General features: G+C 49.8%; 1 protein-coding gene and 2 long non-coding RNA genes across 7 annotated transcripts; all 3 read left to right on the top strand.

Annotated features, from left to right (window-relative positions):
• The first annotated feature begins 663 nt into the window (after positions 1–663).
• Positions 664–11,077, top strand: LOC120507554. The gene is made up of 3 exons (XR_005628795.1): positions 664–745; positions 1,448–1,501; positions 10,973–11,077. It is a non-coding gene; the product is annotated as an uncharacterized LOC120507554 (long non-coding RNA).
• Positions 11,078–12,988: 1,911 nt separating this feature from the next.
• LOC120507553 lies at positions 12,989–20,497 on the top strand. Of its 2 annotated transcripts, none has more exons than XR_005628794.1 (3): positions 12,989–13,174; positions 14,193–14,345; positions 20,379–20,497. It is a non-coding gene; the product is annotated as an uncharacterized LOC120507553 (long non-coding RNA). The 2 variants fall into 2 exon arrangements; XR_005628793.1 differs by lacking the exon at positions 20,379–20,497 and adding an exon at positions 17,485–17,593.
• Positions 20,498–21,005: 508 nt separating this feature from the next.
• LOC120507552 (olfactory receptor 14I1-like) lies at positions 21,006–26,889 on the top strand. 4 transcript variants are annotated; one of them, XR_005628791.1, is made up of 3 exons: positions 21,006–21,141; positions 21,401–21,402; positions 21,994–22,026. XR_005628791.1 is itself a non-coding variant. In XM_039720360.1 (3 exons), exons 1-3 carry the CDS (start codon positions 21,129–21,131, stop codon positions 26,633–26,635), a joined length of 324 nt encoding a protein of 107 aa, XP_039576294.1. In that variant the 5' UTR covers positions 21,033–21,128; the 3' UTR covers positions 26,636–26,889. The 4 variants fall into 4 exon arrangements, 2 of the variants coding, with proteins under 2 accessions (XP_039576294.1, XP_039576292.1); XM_039720360.1 differs by lacking the exons at positions 21,401–21,402; positions 21,994–22,026 and adding exons at positions 23,158–23,459; positions 26,627–26,889 and having other exon boundaries at positions 21,033–21,141; XM_039720358.1 differs by lacking the exons at positions 21,401–21,402; positions 21,994–22,026 and adding exons at positions 23,158–23,459; positions 26,554–26,889 and having other exon boundaries at positions 21,033–21,141.
• The last annotated feature ends 671 nt before the right edge of the window (positions 26,890–27,560 follow it).

Genomic DNA, 27,560 nt, shown 5'->3' with positions numbered 1-27,560 from the left:
GTTGGGAATTGCTAAGACAGCAAAGCAATCGTCCCCAAGTTGACTCTGGTTTGCCTGTGGTGGCAACTGGAGAACGATGTCCTGGGCTTTATGTGAACTCTTCAGTCATATTAATGGCAGAGGCACATCCAGGACAGCTCCATGTGCACATCACCTATTCACTGTTACTGTTTGAGAAGCCATTTGAGAGCTATTGCTCTGCTTTCAGTAGAAAACCCCTCAAACACTGGGTGATTTACACCATTTATATGCTTTCACTCCTTTCAGACCAGAGTAAAATAGCAAAGAGGAGGAGATAGAGCAGGGTTCAAAGCTGGGAAATCACCCCTGGCATCTCCTGTCTGACCTTCAGTTAGACCCGTGGCACAGCCATGGGCCCTGGGGCTGTGACTTCTCTTGGGTCCCTGCTGGCACTTCTCTATTTCTAATCCTCAGTCAGAGTGAATATTGAAAAAAGGACACAGGTAACAAGAAACGAGGACATGGCTAAAATTTTTTGCTAAGAGTTGTATTACTTGCTTAGATAGTGATGGAAGGAAAATGAGTAAATTAAAAAACCCTGAGTAGATCAGTGGTTTGAGTAGTATAAGGGACGTATGTGTCCCTAAAAAGCTCTGAAATGTGCTTTTTAAATCCTTAGGAAAATATTGTAGTGAAGCTTCCTCTTTTTCATTTTTTTTTTCTTTTCAGGCAAAGCAGTGGCTAGAAGAAATGAGCTGGTCAAGGCAGGCCCAAGGAGACTCTAGTAGGTCCATAAGCAAGAGTGGAATCATGGATCCCATTGCTCTTGTCTGTTTCCATCCTTTGGACCCCTTGGAATGGGATGGGATGGGATGGGATGGGATGGGATGGGATGGGATGGGATGGGATGGGATGTGTTATCCCTGAGAAAAGTGAGGCCAGTGGAGGTCTCTGCCCTGAGCACGTTGCCTGCAGAACCCCTTCCAGAGCCCAGCAGAAGGCCTGGCCTTTGGATTGGGATCAGTTTGGTCACAGTGGTGACCTTTCACGAGGGACACGTCCTACTCTAGCGGGGGTTATTGCTGAGCAGGGCTTTGAGGGTCAGGCTGAAATGAATGTGCCAAGGGACAGTGAAGGGTCCTGGCAGGTCCCTCTCCACTCGTGGAGTGTGAGACAGAAGAGTCTCACCCTGTCATGGATGGCTGTGCTCTGGTGGGACTGAGGCACCTGAGTGGTGCCTGAGTGCTGTGCCAGCTGAGGCAGCTCCCTGGCCCAGGAGAGCCTCAGTGGGTCCTGAGGGTCAGGAAAACCCCAGCACTGCTGGGGGGCTCCTGGTCCACAGGAGCTCATGGCTCCTGGGCCAGCTGTGGGATGTGTTCTGCATTAAAACCTGCTCAGTGCAGTCCTGGAGTTCCTTGGGGAAAGGCCCTTGTTAAATGTCCTGTTTTTCTTTTTGATTTCCTTTTCATATGTACCTGATGTCCAGGAACGGCATGGGATAAAGCTAAGGAATGGATAAAAAAGATATTCAACAGAATCAGTAAGTGTGCTGGACCCCATTGCTCTTGTCTGTGGCCATCCTTGGGAACTCTTTGGATGGGATGGGATGTGTTATCCCTGAGAGAAGTGAGGCCAGTAGAGGTCTGTCCTCTGGGTATGTTGCCTGCAGAATGCCTTCCAGAGCCCAGCAGAAGGCCTGGCCTTTGGGGTGGGATCAGTTTTGTCACAGGGGTGACCTTGTTTGAGCAGGGACACATCCTACTCTAGCAGGGGTGTAGTGGCGCAGGTTTAGATGGTGGTTGCTCCTACCTATATCTGTTCCCAATAAGCATCTCCTGTGGAAAGGCCACTTGGGTTAGCATTCAGGCAAAGCCGTCAAGTCCACACACCACACTCACCACCACTAGCTCAGCGAAGAGAGGTAGAAGGGCCTTTTTGTATGGTCAGTTCCAGCGAGGTTAATTGTGGCACACCAAAGGGAAAGCAGGGGCAAAAAGATCTGGGCATGTGCTCGAGGTTAATTGTGGCACACCAAAGGGAAACCAGGGTTAAAAGATCTGGGCATGTGCTTTGCACACTCTTAAGGATGGGAGGGCACGGGGGCGGTACAAAGGACAGGGTAAAAGGCATTGGCCTTAGGGGAAGACGGGGCCAGCCACCAGGGGTACCACAACCAATGAGGGAACAGGGAAAGGAGAAACCAGGGGAAGTTGGGACATAAGGGGAAGTGGGATGGATCAGTGTTAAGCAAGAGTCCATGGGGAAGTAAATAAACAGGGAAACGTGTAAAATGATAAAAACAATGACTGCAATTGAAAAAATTCCTTTAACAAAAGATGAAACCCATCTCGTCAACCCCCATTGTCAGAAAAGTTCATTCATCCAATCTGAGTTCTTTTCCACCTTTAAGTCCTTGTTAATTTGTTCTCTCAGCTTCTGGATGCTTGCATGGGTAGATTTTGAGTATGAAGAAAGGTTGAGGCAGCACATCCCTTCCAAGTCTTGGCAGCCATGTCCATGGGCAAGCAGTAAAAAGTCTATTGCTGCTTGGTTTTGCAGTGTTGCGTGCCTGGTAGTCTCAGTGTCACTAAGCAGGTCACTGACTGCAGTGGAGGCAGTGTTTGCCTGCTTACTAAGGCAACACTCTAGGTGAGAAAGCTCACCGAGAGCCTTAGCTGTGGCCCCCCAAGGTAAAAATAGTGAGACTACGGCTCTCTTTTCTTTCTTCCAATTGTAAACTTGGCTATGACAATTTTCATCAAATTCAGTATATGATCTCTTTTGGCATGCCAATTTCCTTTTTTTGTTTCCAATTTTGGAGTAAAGTTACGTTTGGGGTGAGGGTAGTAAGCTGGCCAAGGCTGCAGGACCCTCTTGAAGGCGTGAGGGGATCCTGGCCCATACTCGATCTCCACAGATAAGAAACACTCCCTGGGGCAGCACTTTGGGATGGAGTGAGGATGAAGAAAGTGTGGGACTGGTTTAATTGCACCAATTTGGAGAGGTATAATTTTTATTAAATGGGCTTGCATCTTTCCTGTGGGTAGACTTAATAAGTTTAAGGTGGGTCAGGTGTTGGTCTGGAGGTTAATACTGAAATTGGTCACAGTAATGAGCTTTAGAAGACCCCAACAGCTCTAATTCTTGGGGTTCCTCTGGTGCTCAAGGTAGGGTCTTGGTCCACCCGTCCCAAGTGTCTACCAGATTGGGTTTCTTATCTGTATATGGGTATTCATTTGCTGCTAGAGGACCCCTACCAGGCATGTGAACAGGGTCTTGTCCACGCTACCCATGGACAGGCATAGGTTGTCTTGCTGTAAAGTCTTGGCTAGTGTGATCCAGATGTTCTGATTGGGCTGAGGGACAATCCACGCACCAGCTGCTGGAAAGACGAGGAGCATCCAAAATCCTGTCTGGAAGAGTTGGGGATTCCCTGCCACCAGAAACATGGCAGGATGCCTGGGGGTGTTGAGTTGATCTATGAGTTTGAAAAAATGGGTTTTTAGACTTACATAATTTTAACAGTCCCTCAAATCTTCTCTTCTTATCCCCTCAGTTTTTACTGAGTAGAAAAGGGGTGGGAAAACAAGAGGGGGTAACAGTGCAACAAACTCAAGAGAGGTAGTAGTGAAACCAGCTAAAGAGGGGTAACAGTGCAAAACAGAGTGAATAAAATGCAACAGAGAGTCTTATGATCTTCTGGAGTGGTGGAGAGTCATCTTCTTCTGTGACAAACATCTGCATTTACAGTCTTTCTCCTTCTTCTCCTCCACACCTCCTGAGCTTGATCTCTATGCTGTCTCTGGGGTTCCGGGGAAGTGTCTCTGGGAGCCGCATGTGGCGATTCAATGAACAGCATGACATTCTTGCTGGGAATCCACCCTGGGCCAGATTCTGTGACACGCAAGCATAGCCTCTGCCCCAAGTTACTAATGGGAACGGGCCCCTTGGTTTTGCAGTGTTGCGTGCCTGGTAGTCTCAGTGTCACTAAGCAGGTCACTGACTGCAGTGGAGGCAGTGTTTGCCTGCTTACTAAGGCAACACTCTAGGTGAGAAAGCTCACCGAGAGCCTTAGCTGTGGCCCCCCAAGGTAAAAATAGTGAGACTACGGCTCTCTTTTCTTTCTTCCAATTGTAAACTTGGCTATGACAATTTTCATCAAATTCAGTATATGATCTCTTTTGGCATGCCAATTTCCTTTTTTTGTTTCCAATTTTGGAGTAAAGTTACGTTTGGGGTGAGGGTAGTAAGCTGGCCAAGGCTGCAGGACCCTCTTGAAGGCGTGAGGGGATCCTGGCCCATACTCGATCTCCACAGATAAGAAACACTCCCTGGGGCAGCACTTTGGGATGGAGTGAGGATGAAGAAAGTGTGGGACTGGTTTAATTGCACCAATTTGGAGAGGTATAATTTTTATTAAATGGGCTTGCATCTTTCCTGTGGGTAGACTTAATAAGTTTAAGGTGGGTCAGGTGTTGGTCTGGAGGTTAATACTGAAATTGGTCACAGTAATGAGCTTTAGAAGACCCCAACAGCTCTAATTCTTGGGGTTCCTCTGGTGTTCAAGGTAGGGTCTTGGTCCACCCGTCCCAAGTGTCTACCAGATTGGGTTTCTTATCTGTATATGGGTATTCATTTGCTGCTAGAGGACCCCTACCAGGCATGTGAACAGGGTCTTGTCCACGCTACCCATGGACAGGCATAGGTTGTCTTGCTGTAAAGTCTTGGCTAGTGTGATCCAGATGTTCTGATTGGGCTGAGGGACAATCCACGCACCAGCTGCTGGAAAGACGAGGAGCATCCAAAATCCTGTCTGGAAGAGTTGGGGATTCCCTGCCACCAGAAACATGGCAGGATGCCTGGGGGTGTTGAGTTGATCTATGAGTTTGAAAAAATGGGTTTTTAGACTTACATAATTTTAACAGTCCCTCAAATCTTCTCTTCTTATCCCCTCAGTTTTTACTGAGTAGAAAAGGGGTGGGAAAACAAGAGGGGGTAACAGTGCAACAAACTCAAGAGAGGTAGCAGTAAAACCAGCTAAAGAGGGGTAACAGTGAAAAACAAAGAGTGAATAAAATGCAACAAAGAGTCTTATGATCTTCTGGAGCAGTGGAGAGTCATCTTCTTCTGTGACAAACATCTGCGTTTACAGTCTTTCTCCTTCTCCTCCACACCTTCTTCTTCTGTGACAAACATCTGCATTTACAGTCTTTCTCCTTCTTCTCCTCCACACCTCCTGAGCTTGATCTCTATGCTGTCTCTGGGGTTCCGGGGAAGTGTCTCTGGGAGCTGCACTTGGCGAATTGATGAACAGCATGACATTCTTGCTGGGAATCCACCCTGGGCCAGATTCTGTGACACGCAAGCATAGCCTCTGCCCCAAGTTACTAATGGGAACGGGCCCATTATTCGCTTGCATTCGGGCTCTTTGATCAGCACAGGGGGTTTCTCTGTCAGCTGAGCTCAAGGTACTTTGAGATGTGCCTGACAATGGAGGGTTTTGGCTCCATGAATGATTTGTTAAGAAAACTGATGACATAAGGAGCCTTACATAATCCTTTTACATTTGGTAGGGTTTCAACTCCCCTACGCTGCTGATCAAGGACTCTCTTGAATATACAGTGAGCCCTCTCTACAGTAGATTTCCCTGTTGGGGAATGGGATACGCCAGTGGTGTGTTTCACCCCCCACTGATCTAAGAATTATTGGAAAATTTTGGAGGGGTAAGCAGGACCATTATCTGTTTTGATGGCTTGCGGAATGCCTAGGATGGCATTCTTCTAGGATTCCTAGAAGAAAATGTTTGATAACCTCTTTGGCCTTTTCTCCTGTGTGGGCAGCTGTGAATATAGCCCTGGAGAATGCATCTATGGACACCTGAATATATTCCTGTCTCCCAAAGGGTGCATAGTGTGTAATATCTGTTTGCCACAATTGTAAACTTTCGAGGCCTTGGGGGTTAACCCCAGCCCCCATGGAAGGCAAAGCAAACTCCTGGCAATTGGGGCAGGAGCCCACAATTGCTCTCGCCTATTCCCTTGTGGTTTTAAACATACGGACAAGGGCTGGTGCATTTTGGTGAGAAAACGGATGGCTCAATTTAGCCTGATTAAAAATGTGTGGTAGGGTGGTCTGCACTGCCATGGCTAAGACATCTGCTCTCCAGTTGCCTTCTGTAATCAGTCCTGGGAGATGAGTGTGTGACCTCACATGCCTAATGTGATATGGTTGCTCTCAGTGGGAGAGGAGGTGTGTTAACTTTGAAAGCAAGCTGTATCAATCTGGGTTTGGCACTTCCTTTAACCAGGAATGTTCTGCTCTTTCAGCAACATAAGCCCAATCAGTACCCAGATTCAAGGGTTGTTTGAACTTCTCAAAGGCTCTGAGAATGGCTGCTAATTCTGCAATTTGTGGGGATCCCTGAATAATTTGAAGATCAGACTCCCACTCCTGAGTGTCAGGATTTTTCCAAGTCATAAGTGACTTCTGGGATTTTCTGAAGCCATCAGTAAAAACAGTCCATGCCTTTAAAGGAGTACAACTCCTTAATGATTTTGGGACCAAATTAAAACAATCATTAAATAGTGTATGTTTCTGTAGGTGGATAGAGATTTGACTTGGGTAGCTGTCAAGAGCAAACTGGAGGTGTTCACTGGTCTGGAGCAAAGCTTCCAGTTCACCTGATGTCACTGGGAGGTAAATGTATTGAACTCACACTCTGCTAGGGTTTTGAGTCTGACTTTTATAATGAGCTGAGCCATCAGCTCCTGGGGTGTAGTGATTGTCTTAATCTTATGTGGTTGTGCAATCGGAACAGCCACTCCATGACTAAAAGCTGATCCTTCAGAGTGGGGTCCCACTGAAAAATGAGCCCATGAAACTTGGGTGACTTACCCAAGATGACAAATTGGTAAGGCAGGGTAGGGTCAGCACAGTGGACTTGTCTCGTGGACAGTGCCTCTGATACCTTTTGGATCGCTACCTGGGCTTCCAGTGTGATTGTTGTGGTGAGTCAAGGTCATCTCAAGCACAGTGGACTTGTCTCGTGGACAGTGCCTCTGATACCTTTTGGATTGCTACCTGGGCTTCCAGTGTGATTGTTTGTGGTGAGTCGAGGTCATTGCAGCCTCTCGGGAGTTTGAAAAGGGGTGCAAGGTGCTCAGTTGTGATCCCCAGCAGTGAACAAACCCAGCTGAAGCTCCCACATAGCTGATGCAACTCTCTCAGGGTTCTCAGGTTGTCCTTGATGGTGAGCTGCTGGGTACAATGGTTCTTTCGCTGATCCACAGTCCTAGATAGGTCCGTGGGCAGGTGCACTGAATCTTCTCTGTAGCAATTTCAAATCCTGCTCCTTCAATGGCTTGAAAAGTCTTTTTGAGAACAGTCTCCAAATAGTAGTCAGTCTCAGTGCATATTAAAATATCATCCATAGAGTGAAAAATTGTGGCATCAGGAAATTTTTCTTGAATGGGCAAGACAATGCAACTCACAAACATTTGGTGGATAGCTGGTGAATTTTTCATTCTTTGGGGGAGAACTTCCCATTGACACCTTTTGAGAGGGTCTTGTCTGTTAATTGATGGGATGGAAAATGAATCTGATACGGTCATTGCAGCCTCTCGGGAGTTTGAAAAGGGGTGCAAGGTGCTCAGTTGTGATCCCCAGCAGTGAACAAACCCAGCTGAAGCTCCCACATAGCTGATGCAACTCTCTCAGGGTTCTCAGGTTGTCCTTGATGGTGAGCTGCTGGGTACAATGGTTCTTTCGCTGATCCACAGTCCTAGATAGGTCCGTGGGCAGGTGCACTGAATCTTCTCTGTAGCAATTTCAAATCCTGCTCCTTCAATGGCTTGAAAAGTCTTTTTGAGAACAGTCTCCAAATAGTAGTCAGTCTCAGTGCATATTAAAATATCATCCATAGAGTGAAAAATTGTGGCATCAGGAAATTTTTCTTGAATGGGCAAGACAATGCAACTCACAAACATTTGGCGGATAGCTGGTGAATTTTTCATTCTTTGGGGGAGAACTTCCCATTGACACCTTTTGAGAGGGTCTTGTCTGTTAATTGATGGGATGGAAAATGGAAATCTTTGGGGCATCTCTGGGATGGAGAGGGAAGTTAAAAAAGCAATCTCTGATATCAATGCCTGCCAATTTCCAGTCTCTTGGGAGCATTGAGGGTGAGGGTAGACCGAACTGCAGAGGGCCTATGTCTTCAATGACCTCATTGACCTTCCTGAGGTCTTGCAGGAGCCTCCCCTTGTTTTTGACTGGTTTACGGATGACAAAGACAGGGATATTCCAAGGGCTGGAACTTTGGAAAACTGCTCCTGCACAAGGGATTCGAGCACCTTTACTTTACTTCTGAGGGGGCCACTGATCAACCCACACTGGTTCATCAGTTTTCCATGTGAGTGGTGTGGTAGGGCATCCCACAGTGGCCCCAGCTAGAAATCCCGTGGCAGTGAGGGGATTTCTAGCCTTGCTCCCTGTTGAGACAATAGGTCTCTGCCCCATAAGGTAAAAGGTGCCCTTACCACAGAAGGTCTTACTGTGGCTACCTGACCCTCAGGTCCTTGGATAAGAATTGTCTGTTTGCTCCGCATAGAGATGGCAGCTCCTCTAATTCCAGAGATGTCTCAATTGGCTGGCACCCCTTCCCAGTCCTGTGGCCATTTGGAGGGGGCAATGATGGTCACGTCCTCTCTGGTATCTGCTACACCTGGAAGATAAACTTTGTCCCCTTTGTTAAACAAGCCACACTCTATAAGAGGTCTGTCTTGGCCCACAATCTCTGCCCAAACAACTTTAGGGTTTTTTGGCATCATGTCAGTCCATGTGGGTGTGAGGAAACCTTGGGCTATAGGTGTGCCCTTAGATAAATACCAAGGTGGGTCTACACATGAGACAGTCACAGTAATTTCATCCCTTGGTCCCGCAGTTTGGAGTTCAGGAAGTACTTGCAAATTGTCTGGTCCGTTAATAGAGTCCCCTGTGATTAAAATGTCCTTTGGTCTATCAGAAGGTCCAAATTCACCAGTTGGAATTCAGTAGCTTGGAAAGGGCCCTTACCAGGATGTGGTGTGTCCTTGCCTGAACATATTGGTAGGTCTGGGAGAGTTGGTTCTCTTTCTTGTCGTCACAGTCTCTCGGTGCCTTGATTTTCTGGGATGGTGGGGAAAGAGGGACGGAACGCCTTGGCATTTGGTGTCATTGCACAGGGCCACCCTGCGCTTTGCTGGAAGTTTCCCTGCTGTTGCTGTTGAGACAGCTGATGCTGCATCTGCTCGTGATACTGAAACTGGGGACGGTGTTTAAAATGTTCTTTACAGTCTAAGCATGCAGCAGAAGGGAGCAACCAGTGCAGGGGTGTCTCTGCAAAAAGTCTTTATCACGTTCCACCTAGAAGTGGCCTTGTTCCTCACACCTAGATCATCTCATATTTTGTTTATTTTATGCCACAAATACTTCAGCTACTCCTTTGCTGGCTGCCAGTGCTACCGTATGTTCTGTAGTTGTGAGATGGGTACAGGCTTCCACCATTTGCTGAATGGTGGGTTCAGGGTCTGGAGGGAATTCTCTTAGAATTTTTTTGCATTCCTTATTCACATCCTTGCCTGAACATATTGGTAGGTCTGGGAGAGTTGGTTCTCTTTCTTGTCGTCACAGTCTCTCGGTGCCTTGATTTTCTGGGATGGTGGGGAAAGAGGGACGGAACGCCTTGGCATTTGGTGTCATTGCACAGGGCCACCCTGCGCTTTGCTGGAAGTTTCCCTGCTGTTGCTGTTGAGACAGCTGATGCTGCATCTGCTCGTGATACTGAAACTGGGGACGGTGTTTAAAATGTTCTTTACAGTCTAAGCATGCAGCAGAAGGGAGCAACCAGTGCAGGGGTGTCTCTGCAAAAAGTCTTTATCACGTTCCACCTAGAAGTGGCCTTGTTCCTCACACCTAGATCATCTCATATTTTGTTTATTTTATGCCACAAATACTTCAGCTACTCCTTTGCTGGCTGCCAGTGCTACCGTATGTTCTGTAGTTGTGAGATGGGTACAGGCTTCCACCATTTGCTGAATGGTGGGTTCAGGGTCTGGAGGGAATACTCTTAGAATGTTTTTGCATTCCTCATTCACGTTGGACGCTGATAGTTTACTGAGCAGCTCTACTCTAGCCCTTGGGCAATCAACTTGTTTATCAATAGTGTCTTTTAGTCTGTCTATGAATTCAATAAATGTCTCACCAATGCTCTGACAAATGTCAGTGAAACTTTGTTGTGGAGTGGTACCATCCCGTGTTTGGAATAAAGCATTCTGGGCAGCATTTTTAATGTCCTCTAAAATGGCTGGGGGCTTGGTCTTGTGGATTTTCAAATGGTCCTTCCCCGCTCAAATGCTCTACTGTAAAATGAGCTAACCTACCCTCGGTTTTGTAATTTTTTACTAATGCTTTTACTTGTTTTTTCCAAATTGATTCCCACAGAAGAAGCTCTGTGGGTGATAGGAGGAGGGACATATAGCGAAGATCATGGGGGACAAGCACATGAGCTGAGAAAGTTACTTATACTAGATATTTAAAATACGGAGATTGACATCCATAACCATTAAATGCTTTGCATAGTTCTTCGTGGAATGGAATAGATTCCCATTTAGGGAATCTCCCTCTTTTGTATATAGCTGTGTCTCCACTCCTGGAGTGTGAGGCAGAAGAGCCTCACCCTGTCATGGATGGCTGTGCTCTGGTGGGACTGAGGCACCTGTGTGGTGCCTGAGTGCTGTGCCAGCAGAGGCAGCTCCCTGGCCCACGAGAGCCTCAGTGGGTCCTGAGGGTCAGGAACACCCCAGCACTGCTGGGGGGCTTCTGGTCCACAGAAGCTCATGGCTCTGGGCCAGCTGTGGGATGTGTTCTGTATTAAAACCTGCTCAGTGCAGTCCTGGAGGTCCTTGGGGAAAGGCCCTTGTTAAATGTCCTGTTTTTCCTTTTGATTTTATTTGCATGTGCACCTGATGTCCAGTAACGGCGTGGGATATAGCTAAGAAATGCATAAAAATGATATTCGACGCAATCAGTAAGTGTACTGGATCCCATTGCTCTTGTCTGTGGCCATCCTTGGGAACCCTTGGGATGGGATGGGATGTGTTATCCCTGAGAGAAGTGAGGCCAGTGGAGGTCTGTCCACTGGGCATCTTTTGTATATAGCTGTGTCTCCATTCCTGGAGTGTGAGGCAGAAGAGCCTCACCCTGTCATGGATGGCTGTGCTCTGGTGGGACTGAGGCACCTGTGTGGTGCCTGAGTGCTGTGGCAGCTGAGGCAGCTCCCTGGCCCATGAGAGCCTCAGTGGGTCCTGAGGGTCAGGAACCCCCCAGCACTGCTGTGGGGCTCCTGGTCCACAGGAGCTCATGGCTCTGGGCCAGCTGTGGGATGTGTTCTGCACTAAAACCTGCTCAGTGCAGTCCTGAAGTTCCTTGAGGAAAGGCCCTTGTTAAATGTCCCATTTTTCCTTTTGATTTTATTTTCATATGTACCTGATGTCCAGAAACGGCGTGGGATACAGCTAAGAAGTGCATAAAAATGATGTTCGACGCAATCAGTAAGTGTACTGGATCCCATTGCTCTTGTCTGTGGCCATCCTTGGGAACCCTTGGGATGGGATGGGATGTGTTATCCCTGAGAGAAGTGAGGCCAGTGGAGGCCTCTCCCCTCAGCACGTTACCTGCAGAGCCCCTTCCAGAGCCCAGCAGAAGGCCTGGCTTTGGGGTGGGGTCAGTTTGGTCAGAGGGGTGACCTTTGACAAGGGATATGTCCTACTCTGGCAGGGGGTGTTCCTTGCAATTCGTAACAATTTCAAAGGCATAGCACATCCCTTCTGGCATTTCCTTTCCTTTTGTTGACCACTAAAGGATGAATGTCACCCTGGGTTTAACTAAAGGACAAAAGGCAGAAACCTTTCTGTGCAGGTGATTGCCAGTCCTTGCCCACACTACCTGGAAACTAAACCCTGCCAAGCAGGAAGGAGATCCAGAGGTGAGGGCCCAGTGCAGACAATTCAAGCATTCCCACCTGTCCCTAAATTCCCATTTTCAAAGGCCTCCAGCCAGTCCTTTGTTGTGTTGCCATCCCCATGCAGATGGCCAGGACCCCGGGATCCCAGGGTGCAGAGATGTCCCAGCAGTGGGCTTTTCCCACAGCACAGACCTGGATAGCCTGGCCTCTGCTGGATCCCACCCCTGGATTCTAAGGCCAGCTGTTCTCCTGCCCCCAGCTCTTTCCAGCTGGCATGCTGGCAGGGGAATGTCATTCCCTCAAGGGTCACTTGGAATTTAGCATGGCCAGGGAGAGGAGGTTCCCTGAGCAGAGCCTGGATGTGTCTGTGAGCACAGGGCCTGTGGAGAGCAGCTCTGCCTGCAGGAGCTGGTGCTGGGAAGGGGAAGGGTCAGCTGGGGCACAGGCTCCAGTGTGGGCCTGCTGGCCCCAGACTGTGCCCCTGGGCCTGGCTCAGGCAGGACACAAAGTGTGTTGGGAACAGCCTCTGGCCCCAGGGCAGGGACAGCTGAGGAACAATTGGCCTTCCCTGACCCTGGGTCCTGTTTGTGCTCCAGCTGCAGCCAGCAAAGCCAGGGCAAGGAGCAGCCCAGGAGAGTCCAGGCAAACCCCTGCAATTCCTGCTGGCTCAAACCATTGTGGGCTTGGAATTGTGTGGCCCACTTCAAAGCTGGAGCTCTTCATATATTGGGCTAGAGAAAGCATGAAGGAGATGTTGAAAAGGGATGAAAATGTGTCCTGGGTTTCTTGTCCCCTCCCTGCTAAAAGTGTGAGGGTAAAGGGAAAACCATTTCCAGATTGTGCCTTCATGGCCAACTGGAATGCCTGTGAGGTGAGGATCTCTAAGGGTGAATGAGGAAGGAAAAAACCACCCACAGGAGAGCCCTGAGGAGAGACCCTCTGCCAGGGAGGTTAAATCAGCGTCTTGGGCGTGCTTGTGTCAGATGGTTGGTGTCCTGCTCAAGTAGGGAACATCAGTGACCCTGTGACATTGTTCTTTCATCACAGAAAACAAAGAGGAGGAAATTGCAAGGACCCTGGAAGCCAAGTTGAATACGAGCCTCCGGCAGCTCTCGCGAAGAATTCGAACTCTTCAAGAAGATGTAGAGGAATGGCCAGAGGCCATAAAGGATGAGCTTCAGCTTTTCAGAGCAGAACTGGAGATGAAGACAGGTGAGCAGGGTCCTTGCCAAGCAGACTTTCATCCATCTGAAGGCAGAAGCTGCTCTACAGGCCAACCACCCTGTGAGCTCCTCCTGCTCAGCTCCTCAGAGGGGATGGGGAGGGACAGTCCTTCCATGGGGAACAGCTTCTGTGATCCATGGCACTGAAACACCCCTATGCTGAAGTGTTGTCTGCAGGCGCAGGTGGTCCAAGTCCCTCTTCAGTCCCTCACCTGTGCAGAGGGTGTGTTCCTATAAAGAAACCCATTGCTTTTATAGACAGTTAAAATACAGGTGAACCTAATTGGTCCTCCAGCCCAAACACCATCATCATTGGCTAATTAAGAAACCACCTTTTGGTAGACAAATCTCCATAACACATTCCAGATGTTCACAACAACTGGTGCAGCAAGTGAAGATAAGAATTATTTCTCTTTCTTTTCTCTGATCTTCTTACAGCCTTTTCCAGCACAATGCCTGGGAAAGTTGCTCTTTGTAGCCAGAGAGCTGCAGCCACACAGCCCCATGCTGAAGTGTTCTCTGCAGGTGCAAGTGGTCAAAGTCCCTCTCCTTTGCAGAGGGTGTGTTCTGGGAGTTCTCTCACTGTCTGATACTTGCTAAGGGTCCCCCCCTTGAAGTCCTGTCCCCGTTTCTCTCCCTTTCCCCCCTGCCCTTCTCCTGCTGCCCCACTCCTGGTCCCATGCTGGGGCACGCGTGAGCTCAGCCTTGTTTCCCTGATGATGATGAGCAGGGAGAGGAGGTTCCCTGAGCAGAGCCTGGATGTGTCTGTGAGCACAGGGCCTGTGGAGAGCAGCTCTGCCTGCAGGAGCTGGTGCTGGGAAGGGGAAGGGGAAGGGTCAGCTGGGGCACAGGCTCCAGTGTGGGCCTGGCTGGCCCCAGACTGTGCCCCTGGGCCTGGCTCAGGCAGGACACAAAGTGTGTCCTTTGGGCATGCTTGTGTCAGATAGCTTGTCTTCTGCTCAAGGAGGAAATATCAGTGACCCTGTGACCTTATTCTTTCCTCACAGGAAACAAAGAGGAGGAAATTGCAACGGCCCTGGAAGCTGTGTTGAAGAAGATCCTCTGTCAGCTCTTCCAAGGAATTCAAAGTGGGGAAGATGTAAACATTGCCATATATCATGAAACTCTGCTTGCCATTGCATAGCTGGAGAAGAACCCAGGTGAGCAAAACCATTATTAAGCAGACTTTCATCCGTCGTAAAGCAAAAGCTGCTCTGCAGGTGAACTGCCCTGTGAGCTCCTCCTGCTCAGCTCCTCAGAGGGGATGGGGAGGGACAGTACTTCCGTGGGGAACATGGAAATTATCCATGGCCCATTCTGTGATCCATGGCACTGAAACACCTTGTCTTGGTTTACAAGACAGCTGTCTGCTAGGGAAGGCATGATAGCCTCGCTTGGAATGGAGAATGCAAACCCCTGCCGCTTTGAATTATTATAATTTTGAGATTAAGGGGTTCTCAGGCAAAGATACAGGAATAGCAATAACAGTTATTTACCCCTATGTGTAACAAGGCAAACCAAACACCAGCAGCTGCAGCACTGACAATCACAGAGCAGGAACCCAGTCCCAGCCCTTCGGCCGCGGCGCTTTCCCTGCGGTGCAGTTCCGCTCGCAGCCAGCAGGGGCGCTGGTGGCTCCCGGTGGGCGGGGCCGTGCAGGGATCCCCGCGGGGCTGCAGGGGGCGCTGCGGCGCGGGCTCGGGGAGCGCGTGGCAATGGCGGCTGGGCCCAGACCGGGAGGGATGGGGGAGAGGCTTGGCTTCACAAACCCTGGGGCCGCCGATCCCGGTGCCCCGACAGGACTCTCGGAAGCAGCAGGCTGGAATGGCAGGGATGAGCAGAAAATCCCAAGTCATTAGATGATATGTATCAGAAACTCCACAGCAAGTGCTGGAACCTGCGGGATGTCCGGGCAGGGGAAGGGAATGCAAGGCCGAGCAGGAGAAGAAAGGTTCCCTGCTGGGTTGTGGTGGTGGTAGGAGAAGGCAGCAGAGATGCAGTCTCGCATTGGTGGTGAATTCCCTCCCCAGCCTATGTCTCCAATGCCAGCCAGAGAAACTCCCAAAAAACCTAGTTTCCATTCCCCATCCAGCTCAAGCCATCAGTTCCCCTTAGCAACTCAATGGGAAGAAATTATACAGGTGATAAAGAGAGAACGTTTAAACCTTTAAAAATTACATACATCTATACATGCAGATCCAGATACAGTCAGAGTGTCATGGGTAGTTCTCCCAAGAACAAGGTCCCCTTGAGGTATACATTGGGTCTCTCCATCCTTTTGCATCACTCACCAGGTGCAACATGGACCCTGAGTGAAGAAAACCCCACGGATGGGATTGTCTTTGCTGGAGGCTGAATTAACCCAAACAGTTTTCCCCAGCATACCTCTCCTATGTACCCCTGGAAGCTTATCTCCATCTGTTGTTTGCAAGGGCTCAGATTGGGAAGGGTCTGCTTGGTTAGTGGAACCTCGGGTGTCACTAACCATGTGGCCTTTGCTAAATTAATCTCCCAGTTCTTGAAAGTCCCCCCACCCAGTGCCTTCAGGGTGGTTTTAAGCAGGCCATTGCACTGCTCAGCTTTCCCAGCCACTGGTGCATGCTGAGGAATATGGTACACCCACTCAGTGCCATGTTTCCTAGCCCAGGTGTTGATAAGGCTGTTCTTGAAATGAGTCCTGTTGGCGGACTCTCAGGGGTACCATGCCTCCACAGGACTTGCTTTTCCAAGCCCAGAATGGTGTTCTGGGCAGTAGCGTGAGGCACAGGGTAGGTCTCCATCCATCCCGTGGTGATTTCCACCATGGTCAGCACGTAGCGCTTGCCTTGGCGTGTCTGGGGCAGTGTGATGTTGTCAATCTGCCAGGCCTCCCCATACTTGTACTTGGACCACTGCCCACCATACCACAGGGGCTTCACTCGCTTGGCCTGTTTGATGGCAGCACGTGTCTCACAGTCATGGATAACCTGAGAAATACCGTCCTTGGTTAGATCCACCCCTCAGTCTCGTGCCCACTTAGAGGTGGCATCTCTACCCTGATGACCTGAGGCATCATGGGCCCATCAAGCTAGGAACAACTCCCCCTTATGCTACCAATCTAAGTCTGTCTTTGATACCTCTGTCTTTGCCGCCTGATCTACCTGCTCATTGTTTTGGTGTTCCTCATTAGCCTGACTATCAGGGACATGGACAACTACATGACTGACTTTCACAGGTAGCTTCTCTACCTGAGTGTCAATGTCTTTCCATTCATCAGCAGCCCAGACTGATTTTCCCCTACGCTGCCACCTTTCCAGCCAGCCCCACAGAGCATTGGCTACCATCTACAAATCAGTCTAAAGGTAGAGTTTTGCTCACCCCTCTTTCAGCAATGTCCAGGGCCAGCTCAACGGCCTTGAGTTCAGTAAGTTGACGTGATCCACCTTCTCCTTTGGTAGCTTGTGCAACCTGTCGTGTGGGGCTCCACACGGCTGCTTTCCACTTCTGGTTCATCCCTACGGTGCAACAGGAGCCGTCAATGGAAAGAGCATAGTGTGTTTCCTCTGCTGGTAGTTGGTTGTACGGTGGAGGCTGTGTCACTTGTTCCTGCTCCTTTTCATCAGTGAGATCAAAGATTTCACCTTCTGGCCAGTTTGTAATTATCTCCAAAAACCCAGGGCAATTCAGGTTTCCAATACGGGCACGCTGTGTGGAGAGCAATCCATTTGCTCCATGTGGCATTGGTGGCATGGTGGGTAGTGGGAACATTTCCTTTAAGCATCCACCCCAGCACTAGTAGCTGGGGTGCCAGGAGGAGTTGTGTTTCCGTGCCAATCACCTCCAGGGCCGCTTGAACTTTTTCATAGGAGGCCAAGATTTCCTTCTCTGTAGGAGTGTAGTTGGCTTTGGACCCTCTTCAACTTCGGCTCCAGAATCCCAGTGGTCAGCCTCGAGTCTTCCCAGACATCTTCTGCCAAAGGCTCCAGGACAAGCCATTGCTCCCAGCTTCAGAGTAAAGCACATTCTTCACCTCTGGTTCTGTCCTGACTGGGCCAAGGGCTACTGCATGAGCGATCTCCTGTTAATCTGGGCACAGGCTTGTTGCTGCTCAAGGCCCCAGTGGAAATCATTCATCTTGTGTGTGACCAGGGAGAGAGGGCTCCCAATCTGGCTGTACTCGGGAATGTGCATTCTCCAAAAGCCTAAGGCACCGAGGAAAGCTTGTGTTTCCTTCTTGTTGGTCGATGGAGACTTCATGGTGGTCTTATTGTTCACCTCAGCTGAAATCTGACGCTGTCCATCTTGCCACTTTATTCCCAGGAACTGGATGTCTCGGGCAGGTCCCTTGACTTTGCTCTTCTTGATGGCGAAGCCAGCTTCCAGCAGAATCTGGATGATCCTCTCTCCTTTCTCAGATACTTCCACTTCATAGGGGGCTAAGGCTACTTTTATTTTGGTGGAACTCCTGTGGTTTCCCTCTTTGAGTTGACACAGATGTGTCAAGAAGCGCTGAGCTTGTCTGACACTCAGGAGCAGTTGAGGCAGTGTGTTCAGTGGCATCATAACAAAGTCTGGAAGCTCAAGAAAAAAGAGAGAATAAGATCAAGGCTATTGAATGTGGAAAAGGAATATTTATCCCTGGGACTTGAGGAGTTAGACTTGAGCAGTGGCAACAAAGAAAGTGAAAGTGGGAAGAGAAGAACCAAAGGAGAAGGAATAGGAGAAGAGTGCAAAGAGCAAAAGGCACAGTCAGTTTGGATTTTATCCCTGATCTCACATGGAAAGGGGTTTTTTTTGCCAATGATATGGATGAAGTATTGTCTTAAATTAGATGTGCAGGTTTTTGGAAGTCTCCCTCTGTTACTTGTAATATGTGGCAACATCGGTAGTGCAGAAGAAATTGACCCACCAGGATGGCATCAGCAGAATATGTGGCTTACTTGGGCCAATGCTACTGGGGTGGACTCCTTTTGTTTGTCCTTAGCCATGCCAGATCCCTTCTGTACATGTTTAATTGGTATTCCAATTAAGTAATTTTACTTTATTCTTTGCGAAATGGGTAGGAGCCAGAGGAAAGCCATAGGAGGGAGGGAGTAGATCAGGTGTGGAGAATCACTGGTGTATCACAACCAGAGGTGGTAAAAAATTGGACATATGCAAAAGGTTGGGAATTAGGCCAAATGTAGCAATGTATCTGAACCACTTAGGCCACACTGTGCACCAGCCATACCGCTTGTAGCTATTCTTATCAGAGCCCTCTGGAATTCATCAAGGTTACTAAGACATAAACTGTGCAAAATTAAGAAAGAAGAGGCTGAGAAACACAATACCAAGACCACAAGAACTAGATAACAGAAGGCTGTGAGCCACCTGGACTGTAACCAGTCACATACTCTGAGAAGTGCACAGAATGCATGGAGAAGGTGGAGGCACCAATGAAGAAGAGCGTGATCAGCGTGTGCAGTAGGGTTAGAATGTATAAATGCATAATGTAAACAATAAATGGCTTCTGCTTAATCATATTGGTTAGTCATACAGGAGTCCTGTTTTCCCACAATGGGTGCCTGGGCAGGAGGGACAGTTCCTTTCCATAGAAAGGAAAGCACAGAGCCCCAGTATTTCAGGGGCACATCAGAACAGACCCTCAACACGCTAAGGTCAGTTGAACCGGTCTGGAAAAGCCAACCAGACCTGTTACCTGTTCCCTTGGATCCACAGGGCTCCGTAGGGTCACAATGGTGGTGTCGTATTGGATCCTTGGTTCCATGAGGCCCTGGTGTGTCACACTGGCCCCTTGTTTCCATGGGGCACCATAGGGTCACAATGGTCCCTTGCTTCCCATGAGACTTTCCTGTGTCACAGTGCCCTCCTTTGTTATATGGAGCTGCACAATGACAAAATGGCCCCTTGGTTCCATGAGGCCACAGAGTGTCACATGGCCCCTTGGTTCTTTTGGGCTCCTCAGGATCCCAGTGGCCCCTTGGCTGCATGAGGTCCAGCTGTGTCACACTGGCCCCTTACTTCCATTGGGCCCTGTAGCGTCACAGTGGTGCCCCCTTGCTTCCATGAAGCCTTGGAATGTCACAGTTGTCTCCTTGGTTCCACAAGGTCCTGCAGAGTCCCTTTGTTCAATGGGGCCTTGAAGTGTCACAATGGCCTCCAGTATTCCATGAGGCCCTGCAATGTCACAATGGACCTTTGGTTCCATGAGTCCCACATTGTTCCATGAGTCCTTAGTTCCATGGGGCCAGGTGGTCTCCATGGTTCCATGGTGCCACACAGTGCCACAACTGCCCTTTGGCCCAATAGGGCCTCATAGTGTCACAATGGACTCCTTGGTTCTATGGGGATGCAAAGTGCCACAATGGCCCTTTGGTTTCACAAGGCTTCAAAGTGTAAAATGGCCTCCACGGTTTCATGAGCAGTGCTGTGTCCCAGTGCACCCTCGGCTCCATGATGCCCTGTGATGTCACAATGGTCTCGTTGGTTCTGCACCATAAGAATAAGCCCTTGGTCTTTTGGAGCCCCAGAGTCACTATTGTGCTCTTGGTTCCATGAGGCCCCACATAGCCTCCATGGCCCGTTGGTTCCATGAGGCCTTGCAGTGTCACAAGAACCTCCTTGATTCCATTATATCCCATAGCATAGCAATGGCCTCCTTTGTTCCATGATGTCACTATGTCCCCTTTGTCCCATAGAGCCCCACAGTGTCACTATGGTCCCTGTGATCCCATGAGGCCCTACAGAGTCACAATGGCCCCTATGTTCCAGTAGGTTCCAAAGGGTCATAATGTTCTCCATGGTTCCATGAAGCCCTCCAATATCCCATGGACCCTTGGTTCCAAGGCGCCTGCAGTGTGTCAAGGCTGTCCCAATGGACCATTGGTTCCATGCAGCCCCACACTGTCACAATGAACCCACGGCTCCATTAGCTTCCACACTGTCAACAATGGTCTCCTGTGTTCCACGAGGCCTTGCTCTGATACAATGGACTTTTGGTTCCATGAGGTGCCACTGTACCACATGGACCCTTTGTTCCATCAGGTTGCACACTGTCACAGTTGACTCCTTGGTTCTGTCAGCCTCTGCTGTCACCAAACCTCCAAAATACCACAAAAAGGCTCCTTAACACTAATTTGGTGTTTGAGAGGACATAATTTATTCAGGCCTGAGGTTTTGGTTGTTTTGTGTTCATTGTTTTTGCCTACGTGCAGATCTTCAGGGCCATGCTGAGGATCCCCGCTGATCAGGGACAGCACAAAGCCTTTTCCACCTGCCTTCCTCACCTGGCTGTGGTCTCCATGTTCCTCAGCACTATCATTTTTGCTCATCTGTCATCATTCCATGAGGTTCCAGAGCATAACAAGATCCCCTTGATTCCTTTTACACCTGCCTTCCTCACCTGGCTGTGGTCTCCATGTTCCTCAGCACTATCATGTTTGCTCATCTGTCATCACTGCCTCCAATGTTCTGACCTAACTGGAACCTGGGGACACTTTCTCAGTTGTGTCCTTCAGTGGGACCCATTAAAACGTCAAGAAACTTTGGAGTTTCAAACTGAATTTGAATTCTTGAGAAGCTTTTTGAAGACTCTCTCAGGGACTGAGTCTCCTGGACAAAACATCAAAGCCCCGAGAGGGTCATTAAAGTCCCTTTTCTGTTGTTGTGCTGCTGAGCTGGGCCAGGCTCCTGGAATAGTGGCACATCCTGGCAACCAAGAAGAGCTTCAAAATGACATTTCTCCTGAGGAGCAGCTCCTCTCCTAGCCCAGGAGGGCTGGGCCACTCCTTGCAGCCACCCCGGGCACAGCACAGAGGCACAGAGATCTTCAATCAGTCAGGGCTGGGAAGGTGCTGAGAAGTGCCTGGGGCAGAATCACTGCCTGCCCTTGGCACAGGAACCTCTGGCTGCAGGACAAGGCTGCTGCAGCTCCTGCAGTGATCTCCTGAAGCTGGAACATCCCAATGCCTACAGACTGTGAGTACAACTCAGTGTATGTCTGGTGTGGAGGAGGGCAGGCAGAGAACTTCAGATCGTTTCCAGAAAATTTTCAAGATAACAGTATTTATAAAGACAAGGAAGTTTCCTGAGGTTGTTTCCAACTTCCTTCTCCTGTGCAATGGAAAGGATAAAATATTATAAAATTATTAATTTTGACAAGTATCTGAGATCTGGGGATCTCCTCTGGTCAAGGTGACCCCGAGGAGTGTTAAAAGTCTCTTTTTCCCCAACCCAGCTGTCGAAGAAGGAGTCAGAAGTCTTTGGCTGTTGTTCTCAAGGTAGTTTATTATTTCTTATCTAAAACATTTTCTGTCTGGCCTGCCAGGGTCTGTTCAGCAGGTCAGTCTGAGGCACGCTCCCCACCCACAGGGATGGTGTTGTCTTTTATACTATAACCTACGTATTCGATATTTACAGTTATGTTCCAATACCTATCACCTATGTTAGACAGTGACTTTCTACTCTACACCAATCCCAAAGTGCCACCATCACCAGGAAGATGGAGGCTAGGAAGAAGAAGGAAGAAGAACAGGACAACGGCAAATCCCTAAATCTTGCCCCCTAGATCCCCATAGTAAAATTTTTCAAAATTCCACCTTTCGCCCTGTGTCAACTACTGTTATGCTACTTAAACTTTTGTGACTTGTAATTCTTCATATAAAGTTGGTAATTTTCTCCATGGGTTGAGATCAAATTCCCAAGTGTCTTTGGCTTCCTGCCAGGATCTCTGAGCCCCTGCCAGGATTTTGAGCCATCCAGGGCATTCAGAGGTATGTCCTGGGTTTTGACACTGAGAGACCTGATCTGTAGTTTTGGGTGCTCTGTAAGTCCACAGGAGTTTCCTGAAGTGTTTTCAGCCACCAGTGCAGCCCCAGCCTCTGAACAAGCCCCCTCCCTCCTGTCCCCCAGCCAAGCCTCTGCCCTCAGGGCCGGGGCTCCAAGGCGTGAAGCCCCTCCTGTGCAGGCAGAGCTGCAGCAGAGCCGTGGGGCAGCTCTGCAGCCCCGGGCCCAGTTCCCTCTGCAGAGCACAGGGCTGGGAGCAGCTGCCCGGCCCTGGGGGCTCTGGGAGGGGGCACAGCTGGCTCAGGGTGATGCTGTGCCCAGCGCCCGGCTCTGGGCAATGCTGTCAGTGCAGCCAGGCAAGGAGCTGCATCTCCCTTCATCCAATGCCATCATTAGGACACCTGGATGTCTCCCTGAGATTTCCTTCCAAGCTTTGAGCTTCCCTCCAGGATGCAAACCTGTCCTATAGCATCTCTGTGTTATCTGAAAGACCCAGGGGGAGACACAGAAGGTCTATGACAAGAAAATGCTGTTGGGTTGGTGAAATGGGCCCCGTGTGTCCTTGGAGACAAATGTGGGGCTGAGACCTTGAGATGGGAATGGACATTTGGTGGACTCTGGGGGATCCATCTGCTCTCAACAGTGTCAGGATGGTTTTTAAAGGAAACATGAGAGGGTGATCATCCTCTGTCTGGGAAAGGTGAAAGCCCAGAGAATCCTGGAAGAGGACAGGGAGACAGACCTTCTCCCCTCCCTCTCCACTCACCACCTTGCCTCAGAGAACTCTCTCTGTTCTCCCTGAGGGCAGCAGAAATCCCGAGAGCTTCTGACATCCAAAAATAGTCAGCAGGGGAGATGAAGAAAAGCTGTAAAAATTCTAGAACATTTAAAGAGACCTTACCATTCCTGTTCTCTGGCATTGGGAGTGCAGATGCTGACAGGTTAACAGGGTTTCAAAGTGGAACACGAGGACAGGTCCCTGTCCCCCTCCCACGTCTGCACAGCAAGGCTGAATTATAAAAACCCTGCGTGTAGCTGCCCTGAACCTGAAGTCCAGCTAACTAGGGCTCCCCACTTGAAGCTGAAGGAAAATCTCCTAGAAAATCAAAAGGTCTCAGAGTGTTACAGGTGAAGGGTCTGTGGGAAAAGGCTTTGATTTTGCTGGAAGACGTTTCTCCTAACCTGTCACTGAATTTTCCCCATGAACAGCTCCCAATGGCCGGAGGCAGCAAATGTCCAACAGCAGCTCCATCAGCCACTTCCTCCTGCTGGCATTGGCAGACACGCGGCAGCTGCAGCTCCTGCACTTCTGCCTCTTGCTGGGCATCTCCCTGGCTGCCCTCCTGGGCAACGGCCTCATCATCAGCGCCGTAGCCTGCAGCCACCACCTGCACACGCCCATGTTCTTCTTCCTGCTCAACCTGGCCCTCAGCGACCTGGGCTCCATCTGCGCCACTGTCCCCAAAGCCATGCACAATTCCCTCTGGGACTCCAGGGACATCTCCTATAAAGTATGTGCTGCACAGCTCTTTCTGTTTGTATTTTTCATGTCAGCAGACTATTTCCTCCTGACCATCACGTGCTACAAGTGCTATGTGTCCATCTGCAAACCCCTGCACTACGGGACCCTCCTGGGCAGCAGAGCTTGTGCCCACATGGCAGCAGCTGCCTGGGCCAGTGCCTTTCTGTATCCACTGCTGCACACGGCCAATACATTTTCCCTGCCCCTGTGCCATGGCAATGCCTTGGGCCAGTTATTCTGTGAAATCCCACAGATCCTCAAGCTCTCCTGCTCATAATCCTCCCTCAGGGAAATTGGGCTCCTATTGGTTAGTGCCGGTTTAGCATTTGGGTTTTTTATATTCACTGTTTGCTCCTATGTGCAGATCTTCAGGGCTGTGCTGAGGATCCCCTCTGAGCAGGGGCGGCACAAAGCCTTTTCCACCTGCCTCCCTCACTTGGCTGTGGTCTCTCTGTTCATCAGCACTGGCACATTTGCCCACCTGAAGCCCCCGTCCATGTCCTGCCCATTCCTGGACCTGGCCCTGTCAGTTCTGCATTCAGTGCTGCCTCCAGCCCTGAACCCCCTCATCTACAGCCTGAGGAACCAGGAGCTCAAGGCAGGATCATCCTACAAGTGCTGCAGGAATTGTCTGCAGGCTCCTGCAGTGCCTCGTGCTGCTCCCTTGCCAGAGGCACCACAGGCCAGGGGGCACATCTGGGCTGCTGTGTCTGCCTGTGGGGCTCCCTGTTCTGGGCAGTGAGGAGGAGCTGCAGAGGCTCTGCAGCACTGACAGGATGGGCTTTGGGCCTCTGAGGAGAAGCTGAGGCACCTGGGCTGCTGGAGCTTCTGCAGAGGAGGCCCAGGGCTCATCCTGCAACTGCTCCAAGGGTGGTTTCAGAGAATCACGGAATCAGAAAAGTTGGAAAAGTCCTTCAAGAACATCAAGTCCAACCAGTGCCCTGACACTGCCTTGTCTCCCTGAGCCTCCTCTTCTCCAGGATAAACAACCCCAGCTCCCTCAGCAACTCCTCACAGGACTTGTGTTCCAGACCCCACAGCAGCCTTGTTGCTTTTCTCTAGACACACTCCAGCCCCTCCATGTCCTTCCTAAATTGGGGTCCCAGAACTGGACACAGCACTTGAGGTGCTCCCTCACCAGTACCGAACACAGGGGAAGAATCCCTGCCCTGCTCCTGCTGGCCACACCATTCCTGATCCAGGCCTGGAACCATTGGCCTTCTTGGCCACCTGGGCACACTGCTGCCTCATGTCCAGCCTGCTGTCCATCAGTGCCCCCAGGTCCCTTTCTGCCTGGCCACTCTCCAGCCACTCTGTCCCCAGCCTGTAGCGCTGCAGGGGTTGTTGTGGCCAAAGTGCAGGACCCGGCACTTGGTCTTGTTCTGCCTCACCTTGTTGATTTGGGCCCTGGACCAGCTGATGCTGGTCTCAGTCCCCTCATGCAGATCATCAGTGCAGATATTGAAATCCACGCTGGCTGGCTTTGATCCCTCAGCCATCCTGTGGGTGCCCTGTGATGGCACTCAAGGTGATCTGTTCCATAACCTTGCCGGGCACCGAGGTCAGGCTGACAGGCCTGGAGTTCCCCGCCACGCTGCTGTCCAAATCCTCTACTCCCCCGGCTAGGGGAGGAGATTGCACCAGCCGAGCTGAGGCACAGCAGCTGACAGCGGGGGGGGCACTTCCCAGATGTGCCAGAAGCGTCCGGGGAGCGCCTCAGCAGGAGGCAGCGGTGAGCAGCAAAGAGGCAAAGAGAGTGAAGAAAAGAGGGACTCCTCTCGGGAGCAAAGTCTGAAGGTTTATTGTCTCCAGGGGACCCAGCTGAGAGAAGATGAGAAGCAAGGGGGATACAATAGTATATAAAGGGGGTGGAACAATAGGGTGGGGACAATACAATAACCAATAAGGGAGAACTTAGGAGGGAGCAAAATCATAATAGACACACCGGCTAGCGAATAGGAAAGGTAGGAGGGAGGGACTCTTGTTCCTGGTCCAATCGCCCACTGCAGGGAGAAGAACTTTCTGGAAAAAGGGGAGGGGTCAGTGGGAGATTGGGGAAGGGTTAACAGAAGACATCCAAGGAAATGGGGGAGGAGACAACAAACTGACAGCTCTTATGCTGGGGAGGGGCTAACTGGGGAGGGAGGGGAATTCCCAGACCGAACCATTATTAGAAATAGCGGTAACAGAACAAACCAAGTTCAATGAAAATGAACAACACACCACAACAGTTCCCCAGATTCTCCTTCCAGCCCTGCTTGGGGATGGGCGCACATTGGCACCTCCACTCCTCTGGGACCTCCCTGCTGAGCCAGGACTGATGGTAAATGATGGAGAGCAGCTTGGGGAGCTCATCCACCAGCTCCCTCCTCCCTCTAGAATGGATCCCATCTGCTCCCAGAGACACCTGTGAGCATCTGAGTGGCTCAGCAGGTGCCCAGCTGCTTCCTCCTGGATTACAGGGGCCTGTTCTGCTCCCTGTGCCCATCTACCACCTCAGGAGAACACTTGTCCTGAGGATGGCCTGTCTTATTGTTTAAAACTGAGGCAAAGAAGGGGTGAAGTACCTCAGCCTATTCCTCAGCTTTAGTTAGTGTATTCCCCCCCACATCCAATAAAGAATGGAGGTTGTATTTGTCCCTCCTTTTGCCATTAATGTATTTACAAAAACATTCTTATTATTCTTCACAGAAGCCAGGTTAAGCTCGAATTGAGCTTTCACCTCTCTGTTTTTCTTTCTGCATAACCTACAACATCCTTAAGCATTTGCTGAGTTGCCTGCCCCTCTGTCCAAATATTTTGCATCTGCTTTTTTTCCCCGAGTTCCTGGAAAAAGCTCCATGCCCTGACAGCCAGTCATTTTACTCGCTACCTCACTTTTTGGCACAGTGAGACAGGCTGTTCCTGCTCTTTCAAAATTTCTTTCTTGAAGTGTGTCCATGCTCCCTGGAATTGGGCTTGTGCAGGGATTGGAGTCAGTTTGGAGTTCTGTTAAGGAGAGAGATTACAAAGTGTACCTCATGATTTTTGTTTGGTTTTATTTTTTTTAATCACGAGTGTTTTTGTTTTTTTTTATTTTTCAGTTCAGAGGACAGCTGAAAGAACCATTCCTCAAGTTTTGTTGATGCTGAATGTATCCCTGTTTCTCACACTTAGGAGATCTGAGAATAGAGAAGAATGAGCCCCATTTGGGCTGACCCTGTTTGGACAACATGCTCCTCACCTCCAGCCTCACCATGCCTGACATCACCATCTGGGACTGACTTGCCAAATAATCTAAAAATGTTCATGTAATTGATTCTTTTATTTTATTCTGTTACGCATTATTTTTGTTATTATTTAATTATGCATACATTTATCATATACTTTTCTATTTATAATAGTATTGATTTTTCTTACCTCATTTTTATATTTGCATAAAAAATTTGCACATTTTTAGTAGCCAAGAAAAGGAATGTTCTTTGGTTCTACGTAACACAATTCCCTTAATTAATTAATGTCTATTGGCTATTCATTTCTTCCTCTTTATGGTAATTAGTAATATGCCCAGTCATTTTGTCATCTTTTTCATCATCTTTTTCTCAGAGAGGGGCATGGGAGAGCTCTTTGATGTCCAGGGAGACATTTCTGGGGCACACTTGGGGCAGTTTTGGGTCTGGGGAGGGAATTCAGAGAGAACTTGAGGGTCTGGAGGACACTTGTGGGAGCCAGGTGGGCACTTGGAGGGGCACTCAGGGACTCTGAGGGACAGTTCAAAGTCCGGGGGAGCACTTGAGGGTCCAGAGGGCCCTTGGAGGTCAGGGAGGGGAATTTGGGGCCCTTCGGGGTCTGGGGGGCCTTGGGGGGCCCGAACGGGGCTCTCTGGGGCGGAGGGGGTGATGGAAGTTGGAGGCATGGGAATAATACGGTTAAACGGGCCGGCAGAGCATCACGGGACTTCTAGGCGCAGCTGCAATGGCTTTTGGTGATGGCGGGGCATGACGGGAGATGAAGTCCCGCCTAGAAGAGCGTTGTACCTGCGCTGCGGAGCATGACGGGACCTGTAGTCCCAGAAGTGGTTGGAGCACGGCGTTTGGGGGTCCGGAAAGGC

Source organism: Passer montanus, unplaced genomic scaffold (assembly GCF_014805655.1).
Source record: "Passer montanus isolate IOZ18808 unplaced genomic scaffold, ASM1480565v1 scaffold433, whole genome shotgun sequence".
Classification (NCBI taxonomy): domain Eukaryota; kingdom Metazoa; phylum Chordata; class Aves; order Passeriformes; family Passeridae; genus Passer; species Passer montanus.
The sequence above is the reverse complement of the archived record's forward strand: the minus strand, read 5'-3'. Positions and strand labels throughout refer to the sequence as shown.